This window comes from Meles meles, chromosome 4 (assembly GCF_922984935.1).
Source record: "Meles meles chromosome 4, mMelMel3.1 paternal haplotype, whole genome shotgun sequence".
Taxonomy (NCBI): domain Eukaryota; kingdom Metazoa; phylum Chordata; class Mammalia; order Carnivora; family Mustelidae; genus Meles; species Meles meles.
The window spans coordinates 87,865,648-87,893,627 of NC_060069.1; the positions used below are offsets into that span (position 1 = coordinate 87,865,648).

The 27,980-nt window shown below is 35.7% G+C and overlaps 1 protein-coding gene across 3 annotated transcripts in view; it reads right to left on the reverse strand.

The window, feature by feature from the left end:
* Positions 1-891: 891 nt before the first annotated feature.
* Positions 892-27,980, reverse strand: part of CPA3 (carboxypeptidase A3) — a 35,239-nt gene continuing 8,150 nt past the window's right edge. The window contains exons 4-11 of one of the 3 annotated variants that reach the window (XM_046001505.1): positions 22,999-23,101; positions 22,767-22,868; positions 21,645-21,746; positions 20,234-20,344; positions 19,225-19,315; positions 17,879-18,081; positions 15,756-15,840; positions 892-1,051 (exon numbers count right to left, since the gene is read on the reverse strand). In XM_046001505.1, the coding sequence (XP_045857461.1) occupies positions 1,047-1,051; positions 15,756-15,840; positions 17,879-18,081; positions 19,225-19,315; positions 20,234-20,344; positions 21,645-21,746; positions 22,767-22,868; positions 22,999-23,101 (802 nt within the window). In that variant the 3' untranslated portion in view covers positions 892-1,046. Of the gene's footprint in view, positions 1,052-3,979; positions 4,742-15,755; positions 15,841-17,878; positions 18,082-19,224; positions 19,316-20,233; positions 20,345-21,644; positions 21,747-22,766; positions 22,869-22,998; positions 23,102-27,980 lie in introns of those variants that run through there. The other 2 variants (XM_046001504.1, XM_046001506.1) reach the window with 2 other exon arrangements.

The window sequence follows — 27,980 nt, forward strand, 5'->3', positions numbered from 1 at the left end:
TAGAAGCCAGGTGCTCATATACACTCTCTCCCTTTCCTCTGTGGGGAAAATTGCGGACCAGCCGGGCCCTCTGGGGTTGAGCTGTGCCACCCTGTAGGTGAGGTGATATGGGTAAAGTAAAACTGTTCCTCTTACCCTCTCCAATGTGTCCAGACTGAAGTGTTTTTGCTCCACTTGTATGCTGGAACTTCTCTACTAGGCTCCTGGACTTCCACATAACAAATAACTTGGCAGGCTTTAATAATTTTGTTAAATTTTAGGATATTTAGTTTTCTTGATTTTGGTAATTGGAAATGTATTAGGTATTTTGTATATTTCTTCTGCATGTTGCTAAACAAACAAAAATTCATAGTAACAAACAACAAAAAAGAAGCAAATTACTACACAAACTCTGACTTTTCTCAGTTGAAGTTAATACTTACTTTGATATATGCAAATATTTTTTCAAATTATGTTGGATTTTGTTTTCTATTGTTCTTAATATTTGCATTTGAGGATCAGTGACCTTTAGACTGTAAAAATTTGTTGAAATCCATTTGCATACAGGAAAATGTACATATGCACATGCGCACGTCACTTTGCTTCCCATGGTAGCAGGGCCTTGGGGAGGAACCAAATTTGAGAGCAGCAGTTGAGCCATTGTTTTTGTGCCACCCAACACCTACCTCAAGTGGAAACCACCTAACCCAGCTCTCTTTAAGATAAGTGTGCTTTGTCCCAAATACAAACAAAATGGAAATTAGTGGCTTCCCTTGGTGAGCATTTAGTATTTCAAATACTAACAAATATCTAGAAGATAAGCAGGGCAGGCAAAAGATGATTGTGTCTTACTGGATATCAAAATTCTCATCCGAACTTTCTGATTTCTAGTTCCATAATTTTATATAACATAGCATTACTCTCCAAGGGTTTCCACCCAGGACGTCTGGAACTGTTATGCTAATTGTCATGAGCATAGGCTTCTACTGTCATGTTTTTTGCTTCAGTTCTTGAGAGCATTTTATGGTTCAAGGTGGTTGCTTAGTATCAATCATCACAGTTGTATTTCAGTCTGAAAGAAAGAGGGATGGAGAAGAAGGACCAAAGTATATATACCAGAGGTCTTTGAAGTTAGCTGCTTAGACTTTGCCACATGATGTTTGTTCTTCCAACTTACTGGCCAGAACAGTTCAAAAGCCTTCTCATTTTGAAAGGGAAGTTTTGAATTTAAGATTTTGTTTGAGTGACTCTGTGCCAGTTCAGAGTTAGGAGACCTATTACTACGGAAGAAGGAAGAATAGATTTTAGAGGACAACTGAAAGTTTTTAAAGTCAGGCACAGTTTCTGGACCCCATTGTTTCTTATAGATGCTCATATAAATGAGTGTTCAACTAAGATTGCTTACTGCTGCTGCTTTGTATTATTTGTATCTTGGGAAACCAATATTAGTTTAATACTACCAAATTTCACTGCAGATTTTTGGAATCAGTCCATATTCTATATTAACAGTAGGAGATTAGTTTATAGTACTGAGAGAACCATGTGGTGGAATCAAGAAGAGTCGTCTGTCCACGATCTTTTCCCATGTTCAGGAAAGCCCAACATCTATCCATTTGGAATGACCAAAATCATTTATTCTTTTATGAGAACAAGGTGCTGGGGGAGAGTCTGACAACAGAGAAAACTTGTGTATTCTCAGTGATCTAAGTTTCTCTGGGATTAATTTTTTTAATCCAAAGAAAATCAGGCATAGATGTTTGTTTTAAATGAAAAACAGAAACTCTTGTCAGTAAACCTAAAGTTTATTTAGCCAGTGAGCACTTACATAGTTTTAGAAGATATACATTGTGTAGGATGTGGGGAGGGAACCTCTGATACAACATTTTAAAAGCAGTTTGGAGTCATAAGTCCGCTGGAAACTCATTTATTTACATTAGTGAAAATAATCCATGAGATGCTTCATTTCCTCATATAATGGAGATGTAGGTCTTAGCCACTAGACCAATGCCATTAAATAATAAATTCTCAAAATACTAAACAGTATGTCTTGAGTTAAAACTAGAAAAGGAACGAGGATTTAGAAGATTTTCTTGGTGAGACATATTGTCAGGAATATTGTAAGAGATAGCTCAACTTGTAATTTGGGTACAAAATCCTTTTACTGATAAGTAAGAAATGACAAGAGAAGAATTACAGCACTGACTACTCAAACTTTTCCATAAATAAAATGATGTTTTAGTTTTAAAATTTTAATATATGTTTCTTCACATATTTTTACAATTCCTATGAAGTCAAAGAAGCAAATACTCTGAGATGTCATGCAAAAGCTATTAATTACCATAAAGAATGGTCTTATTAGGATTTTTGATTTTTAGCCACTCAAGTAATTTTTCTCTGAGAAAAGAAATATTAAACTACATAATAACTGAAATAAAATGGTATATAAAACTTTTGTGTCTTTTATAATCTAAATAATGGATGAACACAGAAGATAGGCAACAGTTGGGATTATCTTTCTTACCTCCTCCATCTAAAGACCCACTGGAATTAGAACTATTTATGTAAATTTTAAGGTTAAAATTTCTCTTAGTCTTTTCTCAGTTGAGTAAGTGTGAATGAGTGAATAATTGCCATATGGTAAGTTTGATGGAATAAATTTACATTTCCATTTTCTGAGCCAGTTTTGAATACTAAATATTTAGGTATAGATATTATGTTTTATAATAAGAGGCAATGTAATCTCATAAGCACCGTTTTGCCTTTTACTTTCTTGACTTTTGTCACCTTTCCCCCCATACCTGTAAAGCAATTTTGTTAGTTTATGTTGGTTTCCTCTAGACAATTTTGTATGAGAAACTTTTTTCCCCCCCCCACAGGAAACTTTTATCTACCTCATAACTATCAGAAATATTCACCACATTGTAGATTTGATGGCATTCTTTCTTTTTAGAACCCCCTATAGGATTAATGAAGAATGTCCCACATTATCTATATACCTGGTTTCTCAGGATCATGGAGGATCTTCAAAAATTTTGTTCAGTGTTATGAGATGTCAGTTTATAGGAAGTCAAGGAACTCTTTACTTGTCCCTCAAATTCTAGAATGTAGATACTGCTGTAGTCATATGATGAGGTATTGAAAAATCATGGTGCTGGAGGCAGGGTAGGGGGAGATATTTTGTAACTCTATCTTAAACAATAGGACTATAAGCAGTATAAAAGTTTAAGTTACTTTGATTGTCCTTGCTCAACATGTCTTTTTCTCTTACACTTGTACTACATTTCCAGACTTTATTTCCCATCCGTTATGAGTGCAGGGCTCACATCTGACCAGACTGTCTTGGCTGTGTCAGTAACTACCGAGAGATGTTTTGGCAGGTAGTTTCCTTGGATTATGGCAGGTTAAATTAAACTATTTTTAATTTAATGTATGTCATGTTGAAGAGAACTGGATTAATTGTTTGAAGCACTGAGATTCATCTCTGTATGAACTACTTTATTTCCTGCTAGGACATCCTTTTGCTATTGCGAAGATGTAAACAATGTCTCCTTCTATTAAAAAGAAATATATATTCTCAGGTTGTTTTTCAGAGTCCATAGTCTCTTATGGTTCACCTCCCCTTCCAATTTTTTTTTTATATAAATATATAATGTATTTTTATCCCCAGGTGTACAGGTCTGTGAATCGCCAGGTTTACACACTTCACAGCACTCACGATAGCACATACCCTCCCCAATGTCCATAACCCCCTCCCCCTCTCCCAACCCCACCTCCCCCCAGCAACCCCCAGTTTGTTTTGTGAGATTAAGAGTCATTTATGGTTTGTCTCCCTCCCAATCCCATCTTGTTTCAAAACAACCTGAGAGTTTTGAAGGGTCAGGGGTTGGAGGTTGGGGGAACAGGTGGTGGGTAATAGGGAGGGCACGTTTTGCATGGAGCACTGGGTGTTGTGCAAAAACAATGAATACTGTTATGCTGAAAAAATAAATAAAATAAAAAAATAAAAAAAAATAAAAAAAATCTTCCCATGAAGAAAAAAAAAAAAAGAAATATATATGCAGGCAAAGTATGTTTTTGAATAGAAGATATTTCTTATTAACAGACTGCATGAGACACATTAATGCTTGATTATTAATGCTAATAGAAAAATGTGGAGAGTATAGTTTATCGAAAAACAGAAGATGCATTTTGGAATACAGTTTATTTTATTATATTAGTACATGAAATGATGAAGCCATATGGAAAATCTGATTCTGGAGAAACCTAAGGCTCTCATTTCTTTTCTGTGACCAGATGTATATCATGTTTCAAAATACTCAAAATATACTTTTTGCTGGGTTTGAACTTCATTTGGAGCAAAGAAAGGAAGTTGAAAGCTTTCACTTAAAGCTATTTGTTAAGATGCTATTAAGAGTAAATAAAAGCAAAAAGAAATAACATAGGATTTAAGTGAGCAAGAGAGGGACCTATTCATGTAATGTGGAACCCTGTATTTCAGGATAATTGAAGATTGACTTTCTGGTAAAAGGCACAAAAAAGGATTAATTGGCTTATTCCAAACCGAGGCCACTTCTTTAGGAAGTATGCTTGAGGATATACTTGGCAATAAATTTAACAGCTAGCAAGGTCTCTTTACAGGTTGGCTTTATCAGAGATTCTGGAAGGAGAAAACCAAATTTGCCTTTATCTCGGAGTTCAAAGGCAAATGTGTGTTTGATGCCCATGTTGTAAGCCCAGTCTAAAGAAGAACCTGATGTCGGGTCTGTAAAACATAAGCAATAAATATTTAATTAGAAACAAATGCTAATGTTTTTCTTGAAATGGAAATTCACTGGTGTAAAATTAGCAGTAAAAAATAATTATGTGTACAGTTAATTGCAGTAATGGATAGCATTAGTGTTCTACATAGTCTTGAGTGTTAGAGTAAAACATAATCATGGTTTTGGGATCCACCACACATTTTAAATATGTGCTGCATTTTCAAAATTACATTTTGCTTGGGTCAGTACTATAAACTGATTTTGTTTCCTGGGCTCACAGTGTTGCAGATGGAGGTGGTCTGGGCAAGGGCAAGCAGCTGTGGAAACCAACTGAGGAGGGGCCTCTGGTCAGTGAAAACTCAGCATACAAGCTAGATAAAAGTATATTCTTTCTAATACTTCAGGTCTCTTTCTATTCATGTTGCTTGGATAAACAATTTTTATAGTTACAAAACCAAGAAAGCTTAAATCAGTTATTTTAAGGATGTATTTAATCCCTTAACCCAACTTTTCAATGTCAATATTTATGAGATCTTACTAAGAATGCTATTTGAAAATCTAAACAGACATCTATAAATTATGTACATATAAGGTTTATACAAGTGCATATATATACTAGAAATACATTTATGTATATTTTGCTTTACATAATAAGGAAACTACTTTCTTGTACATAGAATCATTTATGTTCTAGGACAGATAAAGAGTTTAACTAATAGTAATGTTTTAGGTTTGAATAATAAAAATTCAAAGTTGTGATGAAGAAAAGAGGGAAGAAATATTTTGGTAGAAAGAAGGTTGGGTCTTAAACTATTCAACAAATATTTATTAAAGCTTTAATATGGGGGTGACTGGGTGGCTCAGTGGATTAAGCCTCTGCCTCTGGCTCAGGTCATGGTCTCAGGGTCCTGGGATCAAGCCCTGCATCAGGAGCTCTGCTCAGCAGGGGGCCTTCTTCCCCTGCCCCCCGCCCCCACCTGCCTCTCTGCATACTTGTGATCTCTCTGTCAGATAAATAAATAAAATCTTTTTAAAAAAAGCTTTAATATGCACAGTGTACTTTACTTCGCACCGTTGGTGGGTACAAAGATAAAGATGATATTGGTGTCTTTGGGAACTTACTATTCAGGGGAGATAAGTCAAAGATGCAAATCAATAGAGATAGGGCAGAATATGTAAGTACCATAAGGAAGGTACAATCTCTTATGAAGATTAAAGAAAATATGTATGTCTGGTGAGGAGGATGACATTTCATGCTCAATGCCTGCAAATACCACCTTCATGATGGAGAGCCTTGAAAGTTATTTTTCCAGATGGAAATGGAAGAAGGGCATTCTGGTCAGTGAGCTACAAAGACAGAAAAGCATGGAGGCCTTTTCAGGGACCATTGGATCCAGCTGGACTGGAACAAATGGAGCAGTGAGAGTTTGTAGGCAAAGTTCAGAAAACCTGATAAATCAGGACAGGTGTTTTGTTTGGGAGGTAATAATAGTTATTTTAATGCTGCACTTAGGACAGGTAACTTGGACTGGAAAGAGTAGAGACCAGTGAGGAGGTATTGTGAAAGGAAAACGTGAACTTGTGTAGAGTCACCACACCAGGAATAGTGCTGAGGGTTTTATGTCAAAAACACTGGAATGGAAGAGTCACAAAGTCTGGTTAAAATGATGGAGATTTCAGTCTGAGATTCCAGATTTAATAGAAATAAATAGGATAGTGATGGGGAAAAGAGAGGATAAAGGAGGAAAGACAAAAGGATGTTTAGCATCAACCACATTTAAGAAGGAGCTTGCAAAAATGAATTTTGAATTTTGAAGGTACTGGCAGAAACATTATAGGTAAAACTGGCTTGTGCACCTTCAGGATCATTATGTTTTCTTGGTGGATTGATCTTTTTATCTTTATTAATGTCTCTCCTTGTTTCTAGCAAATTTCTTTGGTCTGAAATTTATTTTATCTGATATTTAAATATCAGATGAATATCATATTAATATGGCCACTTCTCCTTTGATTAACACTTGCATGGCATATCTCTTATAGGCATTTCAATTTCAACCCGCCTATGTTATATTTAAAATGATTTTATTGTACACAGTGTATTGTTTAATTGCATTTTTTAAATCCACCTGATAATCTGTCTTTATTTAATATCTTTATATCTTTATCTTTAGGTAAATTATTGCTATGACTTAAATTTGCCATCTTATTGTTTGATTTTTATTTGTTCTATATGTTTTTCATTCTTTTATTTCTCTTTTATTTACTTTTTCTGGATAAATGAACATTTTAAGGATTCCATTTTGATGTATTTATTTTTCTTTTTTAGATTTTATTTATTTATTTGACACAGAGAGAGAGCATGAGCAGGTGGAACTGCAGGGGGAACAGGAGAAGCAGGCTCCCCTACTCAGCAGGGAGCTGGACATAGGGCTCTATCCCATGATCCTGGGATCATGACCTGAACTGACTGAGCCACCCAGGCGCCCCCATTTTGATGTATTTATAATAAAGTTTTTGAGTCTATGACTTTATGTAGTTTTTAGTGGTTGCTCCAGGTATTACAATATACATATTTTATAATATACATAATTTACTATCATCTGCTGATATCAGTGTTTTACCATGCCAAGTGACAATAGAAATCTTAATTGCATTCTTTTTATCTTCCTACTTTTTAAACGTAATTGTCGTGAGTACTTCTGTACATGCACTGAGGATCACATCAAATAGAATTATATTTTGTGGTTTCACCATCATGAAGACATAGTTGTTCATACTCATTCATTCATTCATTCATTCATTCATTCATAATGTAATCCATCGTTCTTGCTTCCTTTCTACCAGTTTTAAGGCTTTTCCTGTTACATTTCTTATTTGGGGACCCTCCTTTAACCATTTTTAAAGAGTAGGTCTTTGGGTGATTAATTCTCTTAGTTTTCCTTTGTCTGAGAAGGTCTTCATTTCCTCTTCACTTCTGAAGGATATTTTTGCTGAATGTAGAATTAAGGGTTGATAGTTCTTTTCTTTTAGCACTTGAAAAATATTGTCATTTCCTTTTGGTTTTTCATGGTTTCAGTGGAAAAATCTGTCCTTTAAATTTTTTTTTTTCTCCTCTAGGTTGTTTCTCTCTGGTTACTTTCAAGAGTTTTTTCTTTGTCTCTCGTTTTCAAAATTTTAATTAAGAGGTACCCGGTGTGAATTTCTTTGAGTTTGTCCTATTTGGCATTCACTTAGCTTTTTGGTATGCTGGTGTATGTTTTCAGTCTTTATTTTTTTTTCACATTTTTTTCCATTCTCACTCTCCTTCTCCTCTTCTGAGACTTTGATGATATGAATGTTGGATCTTTTGTTACTACATCTCAGGTCCCTGAAGTTTTGCATATCTTTTTTTTTTTTTTCCAATTTGTTTTCTTTCTTCAGTTTGCCTGAATTCTTATTCTGCCTTTAAGTTAATTGATTCTTCTCTCCATCCTACTCATTCTGCTATTGAGTCCTTCCAGTGAGTTTTTAAGAATTTAAGTTACTGTATTTTCTAGTTCTGTGATTTCCATTTGGTTCCTTTTATATCTTGCCTTTTTTTCAGTGAGATTTTCTGTGTTGTTTCAAGGCTGTCTAATTACTTGTTGAAGCATTTTTATGATTATGACTTCAAAATTCTTATCAGATAATTCTAACATGTAAATCATCACAGTATTGGCATTGTTTGGTTGTCTTTTCTCATTCATGCTGTGATTTTCCTCATTTTTGCTGTGACACGTAATTTTTCCTTGTATCCTGGACATTTTGTCCATTTTGTTAAATTTTAAATCTTTTTTTTTTTTAAGATTTTATTTATTTATTTGACAGACAAAGATCACAAGTAGGCAGAGAAGCAGGCAGAGAGAGAGGGGGGAAGCAGGCTCCCTGCCAAGCAGAGAGCCCGATGTGGGGCTCGATCTCAGGACCCTGAGATCATGACCTGAGCTGAAGGCAGAGGCTTTAACCACTGAGCCACCCAGGCACCCCTTAAATTTTAAATCTTAACTGAAATCTATTTTAACAGTCATCCATCCTGTTTAGATTTAGCATGAGACCCTCATCTTCTTTTGAGCCTTGTTCCATTGTTCCAATGACAATATGGTTTTTAAAATCTCTGCATGGCAGGGCACCTGGGTGGCTCAGTGGGTCAAAGCCTCTGCCTTCAGCTCAGGTCATGATCCCAGGGTCCTGGGATGGAGCCCTGTGAGCTCTCAGCTCGGAGGGGAGCCTGCTTCCTCCTCTCTCTCTGCCTACTTGTGATCTCTGTCTGTCAAATAAATAAAATCTTAAAAAAAAATCTCTGCATGGCTATTTTGGACTGGTTGGTTCCCCTAGTGCAGCTGGTTTCCCATTGATTGCTGCAGGTAACGACTACGTGGGTGAAAGGTGATCCCCCTAGCTTGGCCACCTGGTGTCTCTAGGTGGTGAATGAGGGCTCTACCCTGAAGGATAGAGAGCCCTTCCCTGATGAGGAAGAGAAGCAAGAAAGAGGAGGAGGGAACTGAAAAGAGAACCCTGTGTGGTATATGTGTAGTGTACCTGTTTTTTTTTTTTTTAATTCTTTTAAATGTCTACTTTTAGAGGTAGTCAGCAGAGAAAGAGTAGAAAAGAAGGCAGTAGAGGCAATCCAAGAGAGTTTATTTATTATTTTCTTAAAGATTTTATTTATTTATTTGACACAGAGAGAGATCACAAGTAGACAGAGAGGCAGACAGTTGAGGGGAGGGGAAGCAGGCACCTTGCTGAGCAGAGAGCCCAGTGTGGGACTTGATCCCAGGACCCTGAGACCATGACCTGAGCCAAAGGCAGAGGCTTAATCCACTGAGCCACCCAGGCACTTGAGAGAGCTCATTGTTAAGGAAGGCAAAGGAATGGCAAGAAGAAGGGATATCACCAGGGTCCAGTTTTATAGGGAGATTGTGGAACGTGTGAGCTAAGTGTATTGGCTTTAGTGATCAGGAAGGCTGTCATTTTTAGCTAGAATTGGGTTTAAGTTCATTAGAAAAAGGCACATAAAAGTAAGAATTTGGTAACAATAAAGGTAAGGTAAGTAGGAATTATGTCTTATATGGTGATTTAGAGTCTACTAGGCATTTTAACAAACTTGGCCAATTTCTAGCTGTACTAGCTCCCCATTTGAAGTTAAGTAAACTATTGTGATTTAAAAGAGTTAAAGAGTATGGCTGTATCACTTTGACAGATCTGCTTTATGTGAAACTTCTCATTAAGATTAATAGTGGTTATTGAGAATATATGCAATTTGTGATTCTTCATGATTGTGTGATGTTATTGAGTGTAATACATTTTCTTTTTAAGATTTTATTTATTTATTTGACAGAGAGAGACACAGTGAGAGAGCAGAGGGTGTGGGAGAAGGAAAAGCAGGCTTCCTGCCCAGCAGGGAGCCCATTGCAGGGCTTGATCCCAGGACCCTGAGATCATGACCTCAGCCAAAGGCAGCTGCTTAATGACTGAGCCACCCAGGCGCCCCTATGTTTTCTTTTTTGATACCACTTTTTGTACCATCAAAACCTTAACTTTGCAAACAAAAACTATATAAGGCATAAAATAAATGCAAAACTGAAAGCTTTTTACTTGTAAGAATACATGTTTATATAACTTTTTTGAACATGATACTTAACTTTTTGTTTATCTACAGCTAAACCTACTAAAATATTTGTGCATGTATATATATATTTATTTAATTTTATTTTTAAAGATTTTATTTATTTATTTGACAGAGACTACAAGTAGGCAGAGAGGCAGGCAGAGAGAGAGGGGTGGAAGCAGACTCCCCACTGAGCAGAGAGCCTGATGCAGGACTTGATCCCAGGATCCTGAGATCATGACCTGAGCCAAAGGCAGAGGCTTAACCCAGTGAGCCACCCAGGCGCCCCTGTATATATTTATAAGATATAATAGCCACTTGCTAAATGCCAGGCACCCTTTTAGTTCTTCACGTATGTTAACTCATTTCACAAATTCCTATCACAATCTTAGGATTTAAGTACCAGTTTCTTGTTTTACAGAAGAGGAAATTTAGGCCCAGAGGGATTGAACAGTTTGCTCAAAAACATTAGCTAGTAAAGGTTGAGTCAGGAATCAAACCCAAGCTGCATGTCTTTAGAGTTTGTGCTATTAACCATTGTACTATACTACCTACTGTATGTCAGTCTGTAGTCCTCCCAATAAAAAGTCTTCTTTGAGTTCTATAAGATAACTTTTTGTTGTTGACATCATTTTCTTAATATATTGTCATTAAAAAAAATTCTGTGCCTTTCAAGGCATGTTAGGTGCAAGGAACTTACTGTAATACCATCAAAACAAGTAAAAATAAAAGTGAACCAAACTGGGAATCTGGTTTCAGTCCACAGGAATCTACATAATATAATGCTGGTGGCTTAACATTTGTTTTTCAAAAAAAGTATTATTGACATGCATTAAACATAATAACCGGCACTTTTATGTCAATACTAAGTGAAATTTCTTTTTGAAGCAAGAGCTAAGCTAGAGATATGTGGGCATAAATTGAAATATTTTCTTTGCATTTTTATGGCTCCTTAATATAATCTCTCAGCTTGATTGTCTTAGTAGATAGAGATTGGGTGTTGTGAGCTACAAATGTGAGGTCTTGATTTTCTCTTTTTAAAATGTAGAAGTGGTACAGAGTGTGGAAAACAGTACCAGGTTGAGATATAGGAGCAGATCTAGCAATTTGGTGTGTAGGGAAGGCAACAAGAAAGGCACGTTGAAATTAACTTTTTAATTTATGATGTGACTCAAGATGGATGATATTAATGATGCAAGCTATCTGTTCCTATCAATTCAGTGAACTGTTCTTTCTAACTAGGTACTATGTTCTGTTATTTCTAAGATGATAAAGGCTTGGATAGGTCACCAATATACAAATGTAAATATTTTACAACCTTTTACAGCAGTTTTTGTGTCATCTAAATATTGTTGCTTTGTGGCAGAGTAGTTGGTATACCTTTTGACTTTGGTCTGGGACTCTAATCTTTGTTCCTATTTTTCCCCAAATTGATCAGATCTTTCTTTATCTTATTTTTATAGTCTGTGAAAGAGGGATTAAGCTTAGACCACTGGTTCTCAAACCTAGTTTCATCTTTTTTTTTTTTTTTGTTAAAGATTTTATTTGACACAGAGAGAGAGACAGTGAGAGAGGGAACACAGGCAGGGGAAGTGGGAGAGGGAGAAGCAGGCTTCCTGTGGGGCGCTCGATGTGGGGCTTGATTCCGGGACCCCAGGATTATGACCTGAGTGAAAGGCAGATGTTTAAGGACTAAGCCACCTGGGTGCCCTCAAACCTAGTTTCATCTTTGAATCACTTTGGGCACTTTAAAAAAAATGCAGATGACTGGCCTACAACACAAACTAATGAAATCAGAATTTCTGGGGGTGGGGTCTAATCATCCACATATTTTAAAAGCTCAGATGATTCTGATGGGAAATCAGGATTAAGAACCTTGAATTAGATCATCTCCTAGATTTCCTCCTGGTTTCGAATTTTATGATTTTTATTTATTGGCTATATTTGCTTCTTAGGTTCAAATTGCAAACTTATTTTTCTGGAGGTGAGAGCTCTCTCTGTAATTTGGATTTAAAAATGTTTCTTAGCACTTTTCTTTGGTCTCTATCAAATTAAAGAGAGAAAACCACTAGCAAATGCTATCAATGCTTTCCCTGAGTCCTGGGACTTTTTTTTTTTTTTTTAAGATTTTATTTTTTTGTCAGAGAGAGTGAGCACAGGCAGACAAAGTGGCAGGCAGAGGCAGAGGGAGAAGCAGGCTCCCCATTGAGCAAGGAGCCTGATGTGGGGCTCAATCCCAGGATGCTGGGATCATGACCCAAGCCAAAGGCAGCTGCTTAACCAACTGAGCCACCCAGGCGTCCCAGTCCTGGGACTTTTTAAAGTGATAACCGGTGTTGGAATGGCTAAATTTTAATTGCAGGGTGCCCTTATTTTCTGTTCTTACCAAGTTAACACTTTGTTATCCTCTGCTTCTCATGAATGGTTGATTAATTCAATCAGGTACTTTATTAAAGCAGTGACTCCTAAATAATTTAAACATCTATCAAGCTGCTCGAGCCCTGTATGGAAGAGGCAATTTTTTTCTAAATCTGTATTTCTTTAAAAAATCTTTTAATATAACTAAAAAAATTTAAGATACTGTTACACAGTTGTACAGAATGTAATTCCTCTTCACCTTATCCTCCCATTTTGAAAGTGATACATGATGGCTTGGAGCCATGGTATTTTTGCCTGTCTTTCTCCCAGTTAGAATATAACTCCTTGAGAGCAGTTATTTTATCTTAATTCTTCTAACCTACCTCTCAAAGCTCCAAAGTTCTGGGCTATGAAAGAGACATTCCATAAATTCTTGCTCATTAAATTGACTGTGATACAATGCCATGCATAGCGTTAGTGTGCTCAAAATTTGCATATATATGTAAATGTACATTGCATATATATGTGTGGAAAGTGTAAGAGCAATAATCCTTTGATGTTCTAGTTGCCATTTGCAAAGTGTGCTCCTGTTTGGAACCCTTTGTTCTTTGCTGCCAAGAAAGAACATCTAGCTTGTCTGGTACTGCAGTTCTCAATATCCACTAAGTAGGCTGCCATTTTAAACTGATGTTCTAGTTTGTCCTATCATTCTTTGCCCACTTTTGGTCCACTTACATAGCTCAGTATATCATCTTTTTTATTTATTTATTTTTTTTTTAATTTTTTTTATTTTTAAGATTTTATTTATTTATTTGACAGAGAGATCACAAGCAGACAGAGAGGCAGGCAGAGAGAGAGAGAGGGGGAAGCAGGCTCTCTGCCGAGCAGAGAGCCCGATGTGGGACTCGATCCCAGGACCCTGAGATCATGACCTGAGCCGAAGGCAGCGGCTTAACCCACTGAGCCACCCAGGCGCCCATATCATCTTTTTTAAAATCCCATTTTCATCCACTCGTATGTGTAATTAATCTCTAGCATGGCTATGTTGCAACAAGAAGTCTGATTGGATATTGGTAAATGATTGTGTCACTATACTTTCTCTTCGGCCTTTTAATAACAACATCAGGTGATTGCTGATGAATGTTCTCTGGGGATGGGACTTGTCTGGTTTTTTGATCATTTTTCTAATTCCACCAAAAGAGCTGCCAATAAGTTGACTCTAGAAGTTGTATGTGATAGCATAGCAATTAGCAATTATTGAGGGTATAGACCTTAATTTCAAGTTTATACTTTTAGCTTGGGTTGAGGAAGTATTTTATAAGGTGTGGCCAGGTAGAATTACTGCAAAGAGTCCATGGATTCGCACATACGTATTTCTTTTCTTCAATCCATGAATTTAAAAAGGGTAATGGAAATAAGTATATGTGTTTGGTGGTAGTGGGTTGCTATGAAATGTTTAAAGGTTAGGGACACCTAGGTGTGTCTGTCAGTTAAGCGTCCGCCTTCGGTTCAAGTCCGGATCCCAGAGTCCTGGGATTTAGCCCCAAGTCAGGTTCCCTGCTCAGCAGGAAGTCTGCTTCTCCCCCCGGCCTGCCCAACTCATACTCTCTTTCTCTCTCTCTCACACACTCTCTCTATCTCAAATGAATAAATGAATAAATAAATAAATAAATAAATAAAACCTTTTAAAACTGTTTAAAGGTTAAACAGCAGTCTTCATACTAAGAATATTGGATGTCCTGGCTCTAGAGAGTGATGCAGGCTAAATCGAGTTCAGTCTTGTGGTTTCAATCCACATTCATTCTTTTTGGATCAGTCAGGGTGCTATTTTATTTTATTTTTTTCCAGGGTGCTATTTTAATTGAGCAAGTTTATGGGAATTAATTCTGCTGTTGTTCCATGCCCTGCATTATGGTAGGTATTTTGTGATCTGAGAAGAGATCTGAAGTGTAATCCTTGCTTTTGAGGAATTAAGTTTTGTTAGGAAGTTAAGGTTTTGTAAGCAGTTCTTTGGGAATTTTCCATTCTTCAGTTCTAAGAATTGAAGCTGTGAAGTGATTTGGAGAAAAGGCAATTCTACTGAAGTATTTGAAAACTAAGATCTGTGGGATCTTGCTATAAGAGAACAAATGATTTTATTTCCCAAGGCCTGAATTAATGATCTTCGGTGAAAAATCAAATGAATTTCTTTTAATTTCTTAAAAATAGAAAAACCTGGTTATTTTAGCTAAAGAAACCAAATGAGAAAGCGTTATATGTAGTGGCCAAGATCATGGCTTTTGGTTTTGAAACCTGGGACTAAATCTCAGTTTAGCCAGTTATAAGTACAGCCTACCACATAGGATGTTGTGATGATTAATGAGATTGTGAAATCAAGGGCCAAGCACAGTGCCTGACTTGTCAGAAGTCTGTCAGTAATTAAAAAAATGCACAAAGACAAAGAAGTCTAAAAATAATGAAGAGTAAGAAGCGGTACTTAGACACTAAAACAAAAGCAACAGCACTAGAATCTTTACATCATCTTTCTTAATCCACCATACACATTTCAGTTTAGCACCATAGAAAGGGGCTGGTGAGAAGGACAAGAAACTGGTTTTACATGATCAAAGTGGCTGAAACTTTTGGTCGGCTCATTTTCCTATCAGGAGCTGGGGAAGACTGTCCAGTTAAACAACAACAACAACAATAACAGAAATTGTAGAGTGTGCTTCAACTAATTCTCATTAGTTTCTGTGAGGATAAATGTTGGTGGGGAACAGGAGGGTGGATGAATTAAACCAAAACTTCATCTTGACTTAACAATTTCTACTGACCTTGTAACCTTGTATAATTTGTTTCTAGAAAAATCTTATCCCTGAAAAAGGCAAAATGTATCCCCTAGATTCACATGTAATTCAGAATCATCCATTAAAACTGAAGTTTAAATTAGCAATTCTAGGTGTTCTAATCCTAATTTACAAATTCTAAGATTTCTTTAATATTTATAAAAAGAATTAGTGAAAATAACACAGTAAATAATAGGAAAAACTTACAGATTGTTGATGCTATTGGGCCATAGATATAGCGGGTTTCATATCGAGTTGCTAGAACATCAGTGCCGATTTTTGCAACTTTGGCCTGGAGAAAAAGGAAGTTAGGGTTGGAATGATAGAAAACTATGTAAACAGGGGCACCTGGGTGGCTCAGTGGGTTAAAGCCTCTGCCTTCGGCTCTGGTCATGGTCCCAGGGTCCTGGGATCGAGCCCCACATCAGGCTCTCTGCTCGACGGGCAGGGGAGCCTGCTTCCTCCTCTCTCTCTACTTATCTCCTCTGCCTACTTGTAATTTTTGTCTGTCAAATAAATAAATAAAAATCTTAAAAAAAAAGAAAACTATGTAAACAGTATTAATTTTTTTGGTAATCAAAAAAAGTAAATTTTACTGGTTATTTGGCAACTGAAGATCAAAATAAAATCAACAGTTAAATTAGGAATTTATTTTTGGTAAGATATGTTGTTATAGTGAAGAATTCTAAATGTGAAATCAGTTATAAATAATAATGTCATATCTCATTTTAGATTTCTATCCTTTCTTTTCTCTCTTCTTTCTCCCTCCCTCATTGTTCTCTCCCCGCCTTCCATGCTTTCTTCCTTTTATCCTTCCCTCTAAAAAACATATTCATTCTACTTCCTCTCATATACTTTCTGGCTGCAGTTACTTGTCTCTTCCAGAGTCAGTTTCTCCCCTGTTTCTGCTTCCTTTGTTTTTATGGGCGCCACATTGCCAATGGACATTTTTGATGCTGAATTTTAGCGTGCTGAGGGAAGAAATGTGGTTGACTCTTCTTTAAAATAGTTGTTAAATTAGAGTTTCTCTTCCAAGATGAATGCATTTCATGACCTTTAATATATATTAGTATTTCATGCTATGAGAATGATTATTGGAATGAATTTTAATGGAATGTAGTCACTAACATATTAGTACCCTCAATGAAGATTTTTAGTTTGTATGTGTAATGTATATAACCAAAAGATAAGTTTTTTCTTACTTAATTTAGTTGCTGTTTAAGAACTCTTTACTCAGAATGGTTTGTTGTGTGTATTTGTATTTTTAATCCATAATACCATTTTCCTAAGGGCAGACTGAAATTGCATTGCTGTAGCTTTTCATGAACTAATCAAACTCATGGGTTCAGATTCTCAACTATATTAGCTAAATAAATGACTCTGGGCCACATATTGCTTGTATATTTTCTTTGTTGTATATATACAGATGGTTTTAATGACTGGTTCAAATCTCCGCTGCAACTGAAATTGAATGCTGTTGTGCTGAATACAATGGATGGAAATCAAAATGATAATAGTGACTTCTTTTTATTTTTAAAAATATGAGGCAGCATTGGAGCCATAGCTTTTACTGAATGTTGTTCTATTTGTCAGGCCTGCATGGGATCTGGGACACTGAACTTTATCTGCTTTATTTCTTTTCTTTACAGCAAAAAATACCCCTTTTTATGGATATTCACACTACAGGTTCTTGTGATGCACTGGAACCCCTATGCAGAGGTTTTATTTGTTTTAAGCCAATATGACCAAATTAGTTTTCATACAAAGGGAAAGAAAGGATGCATAGTGGATCTTAGTTCCTGAAAGACAGTGTGTTCTCAATGAGGAAGCTTCACAAACACTCATAATGTTCTTTCTTTGGGTAGTAACAGAATTAATATTATTTCCAAGTTGACTAGGAGGATAAAAATATAATGGATCTTCTTAAATATGGTGTTTTAGAGACAGAAATAGACATCTTTGCTATTCTATTAGACTTTTGCTGCTTGTGGTTTTATAATATGTCTATGGTAAATGTTTATATAACAGTCTGTGTAGTAATGGAATTCTGGTCTGGATGGTCTAGACATTTTTCTCCACTGGCTTTGTCTTAGAATCACATCGAAAGATTTTGTCTCTATCTTTTTATCACATGAAAAATTAATCTAGGAATTATGACTTTTAACTCTAAAGTAAACTTTAAGGTAAACTCTATTAGTTTTTTCCTTTGGTATTAAAATGTGAAATTCTTTCAATTCATGCAGTTGTTCATAGAGAAGAGTTGTTTATGAAAGTCAGTGGCAATGTCTGTCAGTGCATTAACTGTAGTTTTTTTTTTTTTTTCTACATACCAGGTCCTTGTGGTTAGCTGGCAGTTTTGACGTATATCCATAGGGAAACAGTAGCATCTGGGAATAGGAGTGGAAGGTGATATAGGCCTTGATTGATTTCAGGTGGCTTCGAATGAAATCAGTGACAGCCTTGGTCTCTTTCTCGGACTCTGGTTCTGGGCCTCGATAGATATCCGTACATGGATTCTTGGTGTTCGGAAAAGCTGCAGTGGACATGGATGGATGAGATCACAGTCTGCTTCCCCTCAGAAAAGCTCCTGCTTCTTCTGATATGGACACACAAAATGTTTTAGACATGTTCATCTCCCAGGTTTACAGGCTGCCTCAATGTCTCTGGTGTCATAGTCATTGCAGACCAACTTTGTACACACAACTCAGAATGTGACAGACCCAGTCCATTGGAGTGTTCTTAGTCTTGTTTATTTTGCCTCTGTTTCCCAAGATTATAAGAATAGTACACCAGAAGCAACCCAGAGCCTGGAGCCAGATGGAATCCAGTTCCAGTTCAGAACCCAGTTCCTCTCCAACTTGTTGGGGACTGATAGCTGCTATTATCATAATTACTATGGTAGAATAAAATTAAAAGCTAAGGTGGTATTTTCAACCAAGTTAGGTAAAGAAAAAAATTTATGAATTGGGATAGTGGTAATTTCTCCTTGAATGTATATAATGAAGTCAGGTTTTTAAAACAACTACGGTGTTACCTGATGTAGCAGGGTTCTGCTTATCATTGCATTTGTATTAAACCTTTCACTTTCTTTGACCCAGCTGTTTCTTTTCACTAAAGAGCTGAAGAACTATCTGTATGCTGGTTTTAACCACTGGTATTTCTCAGCTTTTATCAGACCAAAAGAGGAGGAACCTGAGACCTCTCTTAAGATTCTGAATTTTTGTGCATCTGGATTGTGCCTGAGTTTTAGCAAGCTAGATATATTAAGTAAGAGATGGTTTGATAAACAACCCCACTCCACACTTCCTTCTATATAACAATACATTCATAATATTTCTAAAGTACGGATGATTATCTTTTATTTTTTAGATTACAAAATTAACACTCGGGATACATATTTTACTGAAATAAGTCAGTGGTTTAACTGAATTTGCTGTGTGAACACTTTTTTTTTTTTAAGATTTTATGTATTTATTTATTTGACAGACAGATCACAAGTAGGCGGAGAGGCAGGCAGAGAAAGAGCCAGAGGAAGCAGGCTCCCTGCTGAGCAGAGAGCCATGTGGGGCTTGATCATGATCTGAGCCAGGGCAGAGGCTTTAACCCACTGAGCCACCCACGCACCCCTGAACACTCTTTTATAGCTATTTTCCTTGAGATCAAGTGTACTACTCACAATTCCATGAGGCATTAAAATTCCTGTTGAGGTCAGTGCCGATGCATTTGGAGTTTTGGTTCTTAGAACGATTTTTTCTCCACATGCGGTTCTGCAGGATTGAATGATGGAAGTGTTTATACCAGATCAGTTTACATTTTTCAATTTGATCATTTCAGACCCTCTCTGCAGGTGTCCACAGCATTATTTGAAATCTGCCTAGTTAACCTGAGGCTCCTTTTTATGAAGAAAAATATATTGTTTTCCTATAACTTGTAATATTTTCAGAAACATTGTTTTTTTAAATTACTGTTCTAAGGCCTTGATAAAATAATTTAATTAACTTTAAAAACTGTTGATTAATTCTTGGTACTAGAAAGTGATGAATAATGTTCTGAAATTACCCGTAATTTGAATTATAACTTCATTACATCCTTCACCATTTATAGATTTCGGGTATTAAACAGGCCAAATTGTGACTGTTGGAGCATAATTTTCAGAAAGAACTGAATGTGATAGTATCTGTCTGAATGTTCAGTATTAATGTTATTTAGCAACAATAGGTCAATAAGGGATCCAGTTAAAGGACAGATAGATAACTGTGTCACTCTTTTATTTGTTTATTTTGATACATTTATTCCACATCAGATTCTGTTATAGATAGACTGGAATACAGTGCCTTTTGCTTTGAGATCAGTGTTCAGAATGCCTTTAATTGACTTTTATTTTTTAGGTAGAATGTGCCTTTTCCATATCATATAACATACATTTCTTTTATAATTATTGCTCTTTTTCTTTTTATTCATTACTAGCTTCAGTAGCAGAAATTTCATATTATTTCAAGGACACCTATGTAACAAGGAAATCATGCTTGTCTTAGTCTGAAATTGAGATTCTTTAAAATTACATTTTTCTGAATTAGAATTAATTAGTTATTGAAACCTTAAACTTAATGCATAACAACCAGTGTGCATTAAAGTCAGTAAATACTATATTGTCCAAATGCAAACAAGAGATTATGGTCTCTTACCTGTGTCCATGACCAAATATATCCATCAACATTGAATACAGGAAGAACATAAAAATTCATTCTGTCCAGCAGTTTGGTCATAATTTTATTTTTTCCATAAGTTTTGGCTGCCTGTAAGAATAGGAAAAAATTAAGCTGTTCGTGGAAAGTTCACTGCCACTTGGAAAGCTGTGGCTTTGATCATTTGCCCAGTGTCACATGATTTCAAACATATTTCCTCTAAATAGCATAAAAATAAGTGACCCATATAAAAATTACTTATTCAGACTAGTGAAAATAATTGAACTGACCATTCTTTAAGGGATCATTTAATTGTCAAGATTGTAGCATTCCATGTATAGTATGCAAGATGTTATGTAGGAAGAACGGAGCCAAGTAAAAAATTAGCCACACGCCTTGATTTAAATAGATTTTACCCCTCACATCCTTTAGGTAAATAAAGATTGAGTTTGTAAGCATAGAAATATATAAATATTGGAGATGATTTATAAATTAATTATAAATAGGATTAAAGAAAAATGCTCTATTAATAAAAAAAACTCAAGCATTTAGATTGACCAATCAACTCCTTTTCTCCCAACAGATTGATATTTCTGGAATTATCTGTACATCCTATGGCTGCCTAAAATCTCTCTCATTCTTGGAAAATCTCTTCCAGATACATTTGTTCCAGAGCCAGGGGATTTCTTGTAGCCCTGTCACATGTATTCCTTTATAGGTTGAGCAAGGGGAGCTCTTGGCCCTCAGCTGAAAGAGCTGAAACAACTGCAGGGATAAATCAGTTCTACTCGCGGATTCATTCCTAGTTAAAGCATCCATGCCCAGAAAGCCATTGTCATGCATATTACATCAGCATGTTGTTTGCAAAAGCTGGCATAAAAGAGAAAGTTAAAAGATGGTAGGAATCAGAATAGAATAGAATGAGAGGAACAACTCATAAGCTGGATTTACCTTTGAAAAAGATGAGTTGTTTTTCCTTTAAAAAAGATGAGGGAAAGGAAATTAAGTACGAAAATTCCAAGGGTGTGATTGGCCAGTTAAAGATCTAAACAGGAACTCGAGGTCTGTGCTTTGAGCTCACCGAAGAAAGGCTAAGATTATAGGTTGTAATATGAAGGTAGCTTCGGATTGTCTATATTTCAGTATAGGAGAAACCATATCATAACCTCAAAAAATTCTTTTAGTTTTATAAACTGTCAGCTGGAATTCAAGAAGTTTGAAGGAAGGTGTCAATTTTATAAAAACCCCAACAATGAGTAAAATCCAGAGCATTTATTTCCTGACAGCACCGAATGTGGACCCTTCTAGTTAAGTGGAATTGCACTCATTTGGAAAGGGGTGTTGCCACACAGTGAAGGGCTGGAGATTTGACAATCAAAGGAGAATTGTATGAGCGTTCCGATTCACTTACCTGATAGACAAACCACTGGCAGAATGCTGGGGAGATCCATTCTCGTGCATGAATGCCACAATCCATAAAGATAGCCTTTCTTCTTTCATCCCTTTTCCCAATCTGTTTAAAAATAAACTTGAGATATTATTTTGCATGAGCTCACACATTGATCCTTTGTTGTCCAGTAACTCCTATGCTCAAAGCAATTCTTTTCCCTGTCTTCTGTTGAATAACTGCATATGCACATATTGTTCTCAGGGAGGACAATGGCACATATCCTTAAATGTCTATACATAATTCATAATCTATCACATAGTCTATTTTTTCAAAAAATTTTCCTAGTGTCAGAGTTGCTTTTAGGGTTTTAAAAAAATCATAGTATATTGTTTTTCTTATTTTATTGTTAACATCCTTTGGTCTGAGAAATAGATTTTGTGTTGTTTCTGTTTCTGCCATTTCCTTTTGTTTTTCTGGCTTCATAAATGGGACATTTAGCTTTGGGTGGAAAAGATTTTATAGTTGTGTTTGCAGTGGGGAGGAGGAATTAGTGGCTGGACATTTGAAGAACTGTCATTTTGAGGAGAATTTAGATTTGTTTTGTTTGGGTACTTAGAATAAATGGATGGCATTTCAGGGTAAGGAAGGATTTCTCAGTTCTTAAGGGCATGTTTCAGGGAAGAGTGTCTTTGGATGTAGAAAAATCCAGCAGCAGCTGAACAGTAATTGTCAGCTCCATTAAAGGAGGGAATTCCCTGTCAACATAGGGTTGAAATGCCTTACATACTGTTCCAGGACCCTGTGATTCTGTGATACTTAAACTTCTCTTTTCTTCATGGCATTTAATCACCAGCTTCACTGAATTTTAATGGATGGAAAACTTTAATCTATCAGGGACATCATAAACTCTTCTAGTAAAGACATGGGATAAGATATTTGTCTGAGTTTGTCCATTGTGTCCCACAAATGGTTTATTCAGGGACTTTATTGGTACCACCTAAAACCACCTATCACTTCTATATGTTCTTCAAAAAAATATAAAATTTTTATTTCCTCAGAATTCACTAGTTGGATCACAAAGTAACTTTTAAGTTAATATTTTCCCAAAATAATAAGAATCAGTAGTTCTTGAATTATTTTTACCTTGAGAACATACAGTGGATTATCTTCAACAGTGGTTCCAATTTTAATACGAGAGACCATTTCAGGATGCTTATGCACCATTTTTTCAGTCCAAGCAACAATCTTGAGAACAAAACCAATTTTGAGGAGTTAGAATAAAAAAAACAAACTAAAAAAACCTAAATGAGAACAAATGTTAAGGGTTATAGTTTTGTTTTTTTTTTTTTTGAACTACAGGCACTTTATACTGTACCTTGTCCCAGTTATTGTACTTTGCATAGCTGTGCCTGCCTGGGATATCTTCTTTAACATCAAACTGTTTCTCAGTCTCTTCTTGCAGATCATGAATCAAGATTCTGTTTGACAGGGGAATGATAAAATACACATTTATTGGAGGAAAAAAACCCTAGTTATCTCTCATTTACAGAAATTTTCTCTTCCTTCTTCTCTATCTTAGATCAAGTTTGCCCTGTTTCTTCATTATTCTCTAACCATCTCTTTTAGATATGTCATGTGTCTGGCTTCAGAACTTTTCATTTGGGGCACCTGGGTGGCTCAGTGGTTGATCGTCTGCCTTCAGCTCAGGTCATGATCCCAGGGTTCTGGGATCGAGCCCCTCCCCGCAGAGCAGGGAGCCTGCTTTTCTCTCTCCCACTTCCTCTGCTGTATTCCCTGTCTCGCTGTGTCTCTCTCTGTCAAATAAATAAATAAAATCTTTTTTTTTTTAAACTTCCCATTTATCTAGAGCTGAGCTATTCAGTATGGTAGTCTAACCACGCATGGCTATGGAGCATTTAGAATAGGGGTTGTCCAAGAAAGAGGTTGCTGTTATGTCAGATATACACTACATTATGAAGACTTTTTATAAAAAATTATGTAAAACATCTCACTAATGAGTTTTGTTTTCATTATGTGTTGAAATAATATTTTGAAGTAATAATATTGGGTTAAACTATATTGCTAAAAGTAATTTGCCTGTTGCTTTTTAACTTTTTTAATGTGGCTACTAGAATGTTTAAAACTGCACATAGGGCTTGCATTATACTACTGTTGGTCAGCATTGATCTATAGTCGTTCTCCAGCATCTTCAAACACACATACATTCACATACATGCAACACAGGTAATAGTGGATATTCTTAGGCACAAATTTACTGACCATCCCATATCACTTGATACTTTGAGAGCTGGGAGAAACTTGAATAACTGTCATAGTAAGTACTTACTTACCATGTCCCAGTCATTGCTCTAAACCACCTTATGTACATTAACTCTTCAATCGTCACATGAAATTATTATCCTCATTTTATAGATGAGAAAACTGAGACACAAAGTGTTTAAATAACTTGTCCATAGATACAGAGCTAGAAAATAGTTTGATTTGGAGACAGTGAGATAAGAGACAGGAAGAATTGTTAGAGGCTAATTGGGGACCCAGAACTCTTATACCTCTACCCTCTTCTCTATTTTTATCTCTATTCCTGAGTTATCTTATCTCATTTCATTGAATTCCATGGCTGTAATGGTTGCCAACATTTGTATTTCCGTTCTGGACTCCCTCCTGAACCTCCCATGCTTCTAGCTCTTCCCCTACTTCTCCCATGGCTCCCAGTCTCCAGCTGACTACCTGACATTTTCACTTGAACATCCATTTGTTTCTTATGGGTCAGGTCCTGCTTCACATACATTATTTTGTTTTTATCTTAATAATATTAGCACCATTTTACAGATGGGGACATTGTTGCTTAGAAAGCTTAAATACCCATAATTTGTATATGTTGGGGTTGGGAGTTTGAATGCAACCTTGCTTGACTTTAAGATTTATGGTTCAGAAATGCCATTGTCATCTCATATGTACTCAAATATTTTTGTATGTTTTGTCTGTTTGGGGATTTTCTGTTGTGCTCCACTGGTCTGTTTTCCTACTCTGACGTAAGAACCAAACCATATTTAATTATAGTTTTAATACTGAATTCTAATGTTTAATGTAGTGTCTGTCTCCTTATTCTTGTTTCCAAATTTTCCTGTTCTTAATAAATATTTGGTCAGAACATTTTAGAAGTGATTAGAATTATTAGAAAAATAAAAGTTTTTCATTAGAACTGTATTAAATTAGGAATAAATTTGAGAAGAACCTTATTTTTTTGAGAAGAACCTTATTAATTATGGACCACAATAAAACTGTCTTCTTGACTCTTCAGTAAAATTTTGTATATTTTGTTTATTCATATATTTTTATTAATCTTGTGAGTGGCTTTTTTCTCACTAAACATTTGAACTAGCTATTCATATAATTAAAAAAAACTTATTACTTTAGTTACACTTTTCTGTTAGCCACCTTATTAGTTAAAAAATGATCTTTTCACTTCTGAGAATTTTTTAGCTATGCTTTAGGGATTTTTTTTAGGGCTTTGGGGTAGTTATTTCTTCTTTTTTATTAATTATTTTTATTAACATATAATGTATTATTTGCCCCAGGGGTATAGGTTTGTGAATCGTCAGGCTTACAACTTCACCGCACTCACCCTATCACATACCCTCCCCAATATCCATAACCAACCACCCTCTCCCGCTTCCCCTCCCTGGCAACCCTCATTTTGTTTTGTAAGATTAAGAGTCTCTTATGGTTTGTCTCCCTCCTGATCCCATCTTGTTTCATTTTTTTCCTTCACTACCCTCCAAACCCCCCACCCTGCCTCTCAAATTCCTTATATCAGGGAGATCATATGATAATCGTCTTTCTCTGATTAACTTAATTTGCTCAGCATAATACCCTCTAGTTCCATCCACATCGTTGCAAATGGCAAGATTTCATTTCTTTTGATGGCTGCATAGTATTCCATTGTATATATACACTACATCTTCTTTATCCATTCATCTGTTGAGGTAGTTATTTCTTTTGTAAAAAATAATACTTTCTCCTTTTTTTTATTCCAATAACCATTTTTTCCCCTTGCTTTATTGCATTGGTTAAACTTCCTGAACAATGGAAAGTAGTAATGGTGAAAGAGGGCATTCTATTTTTTTCCTGCTTTTAACAAGAAAACCAGTCTTTCACCACTACATATAATGTTGATTGCCTTTTGAGATTAATATAGTGGTATTTTCCCATATGATCAAATTATTATTGTCTGTTGGTGTCTAGTTGCATTGAATTTTAGTTTTAGATTCCTTAGTATGTTAAATGTCATGTTGTAATCATCAGAGATTAACAAACACCCTCACAAAAAGCTTCATTCATCTTATTTTAAATATAATTATAGAAAGCTTATTTGATCTATAAGGAATACATTGGACATAGGTAAAATGACTTGTAGAAAGCAAGCATGCTATCATTAGGAGATAGCTAATAGCAAAAAAGAAGGAAAATAAACTATATCAACAGAAGGATTTAGGAAACACAGGGATCATTTGGTGTAAATCCAAATGACCTAGCGTATTTTAATAATGTGAATAGCTCTTAAGAATGTCATTCTTTTAAAGCACTGTGTGAAAATTCCTGTTAGTAATGGTAATTCCTCAACCAAATTAAACTGTAGTATTTACTGTACCTTGTTTTTCAGGATAGAGAGTGATGGCTTATAATAGAAATATTTCATGAAATATTTAAAATCAAGAATTGTTTGAAGTTGTACTACTTGAACAGTTTCCTTATTTGGATTATCATAGTTCCAAATGACTTCTTATAAAAAAAGGTGTTACTATTGTTTATGAAATGCATATGTATTTTCCTTCTGTTAGCAGTAAGTCCTATGTAGGAAGATACTGTCTATTTTTAAACATGCATTCTAATAATTTAGGACAGTATCATGCACTCTTTCACCTCCATGAGACCAACCATAAAAGGAAGTAGTGACCTGGTGAAAAGAGGCTCTGTGGTCATTCTTGGATTCCAACCCCATTTTGGCTTAATACTTAATGTGATCTTCGGTGGGTTAACCCTCTCTCTCAACCTCAGTTTACTCGCTTTTACAATGGAACCAAACATATCATCCAGGAGTGTGGTGAGGATGAAATGATTTGAAATGTGGGAAGTGATTGGCAAGCCACAGGTACCCAATGAAGCTCATATGACAGTGAAGTTGAGTGACAAAATTGACAACCACTTCACAGACTTAACATGTCTTTAACCAGGCTTTGGTGGTATGTAGTTGTTTGACTCTGATATCTTCAGTTTCTTAACGATAATGAACTGTGACACTATAGCATCCACTCTACTTGTCGGTTTTTTCTTGCTGATTGACTGATCTGAGTTTGGAGACAGAAGATAAATGAGGTATACTTCTAATTAGAGTTTATTTAGCACACGACACCAAGTACTACTCATGAATATTGATTCCCATTAACATTACTGACAAACACATTATTATGCACATTATATCTAATTCACTGTATGCTTGGCTTTTTGACTTATGATGAACCTGGGATTTCTCAGAAGAAAAATTATGACACCAGATTTGGAATCATCTGTGACATGTTGCCCTAAAACTCATGAAGCCTGAGAGGGTTAGAAATTATATTTTGGGTGGTCACTATAGACATAATGAATTCCTTTAATTAATTGTTTTAAGTTCTAAAAAGGATATGAGGCTTTTGCTCTACCTGCATTTATAGAAGTAGATAAACCAAGCAAAAGAGAAATTTCATGGTCCCAGAGGTTGATTTATAACATAAAGCAGTATTAATTAGTCACAGGAAGCTCGTATCTAAGAATATTTTTAGACTTACACATATCAATTTAGCTCTTGTGATAACAGCAGCAAAAGAAAATCATGTGAGCTAAAATACGACCTTTCCATAAAGCAGCTGCATGAGGACATCAGAGTGGTGCCAGATTGTTGCTGATAGGGACTAGAAATTAAGCCTAAGGCTGGAAATTAAGAACTAAGGCCAGATGTTATTTTCATGAGCCCCTCCACTAACCAGAAGTTAGGCTTAAGCAGATGAAACCAAATTACTTTTTCCCAAATATTATTTTAGCTCTCCAAGATTTGCTTAATTTGTTAAAGAAATTCCTAAATGTAGATGAAAGGATAGATAATTATCATTGAGGATTTAATGATATAAATGACTAATGCTTGTTGAACCTTTCTTATTGCCAGGCATTCAGCGTAGCCTGGTATTTATTATTTGATCTTCATATCATCTCTATTATTTGATTTGATCTTCACATCATCACTATGATGTGATGATTTTATTATTTGATTTTCACATCGTCACTATTAATTGGGTACAA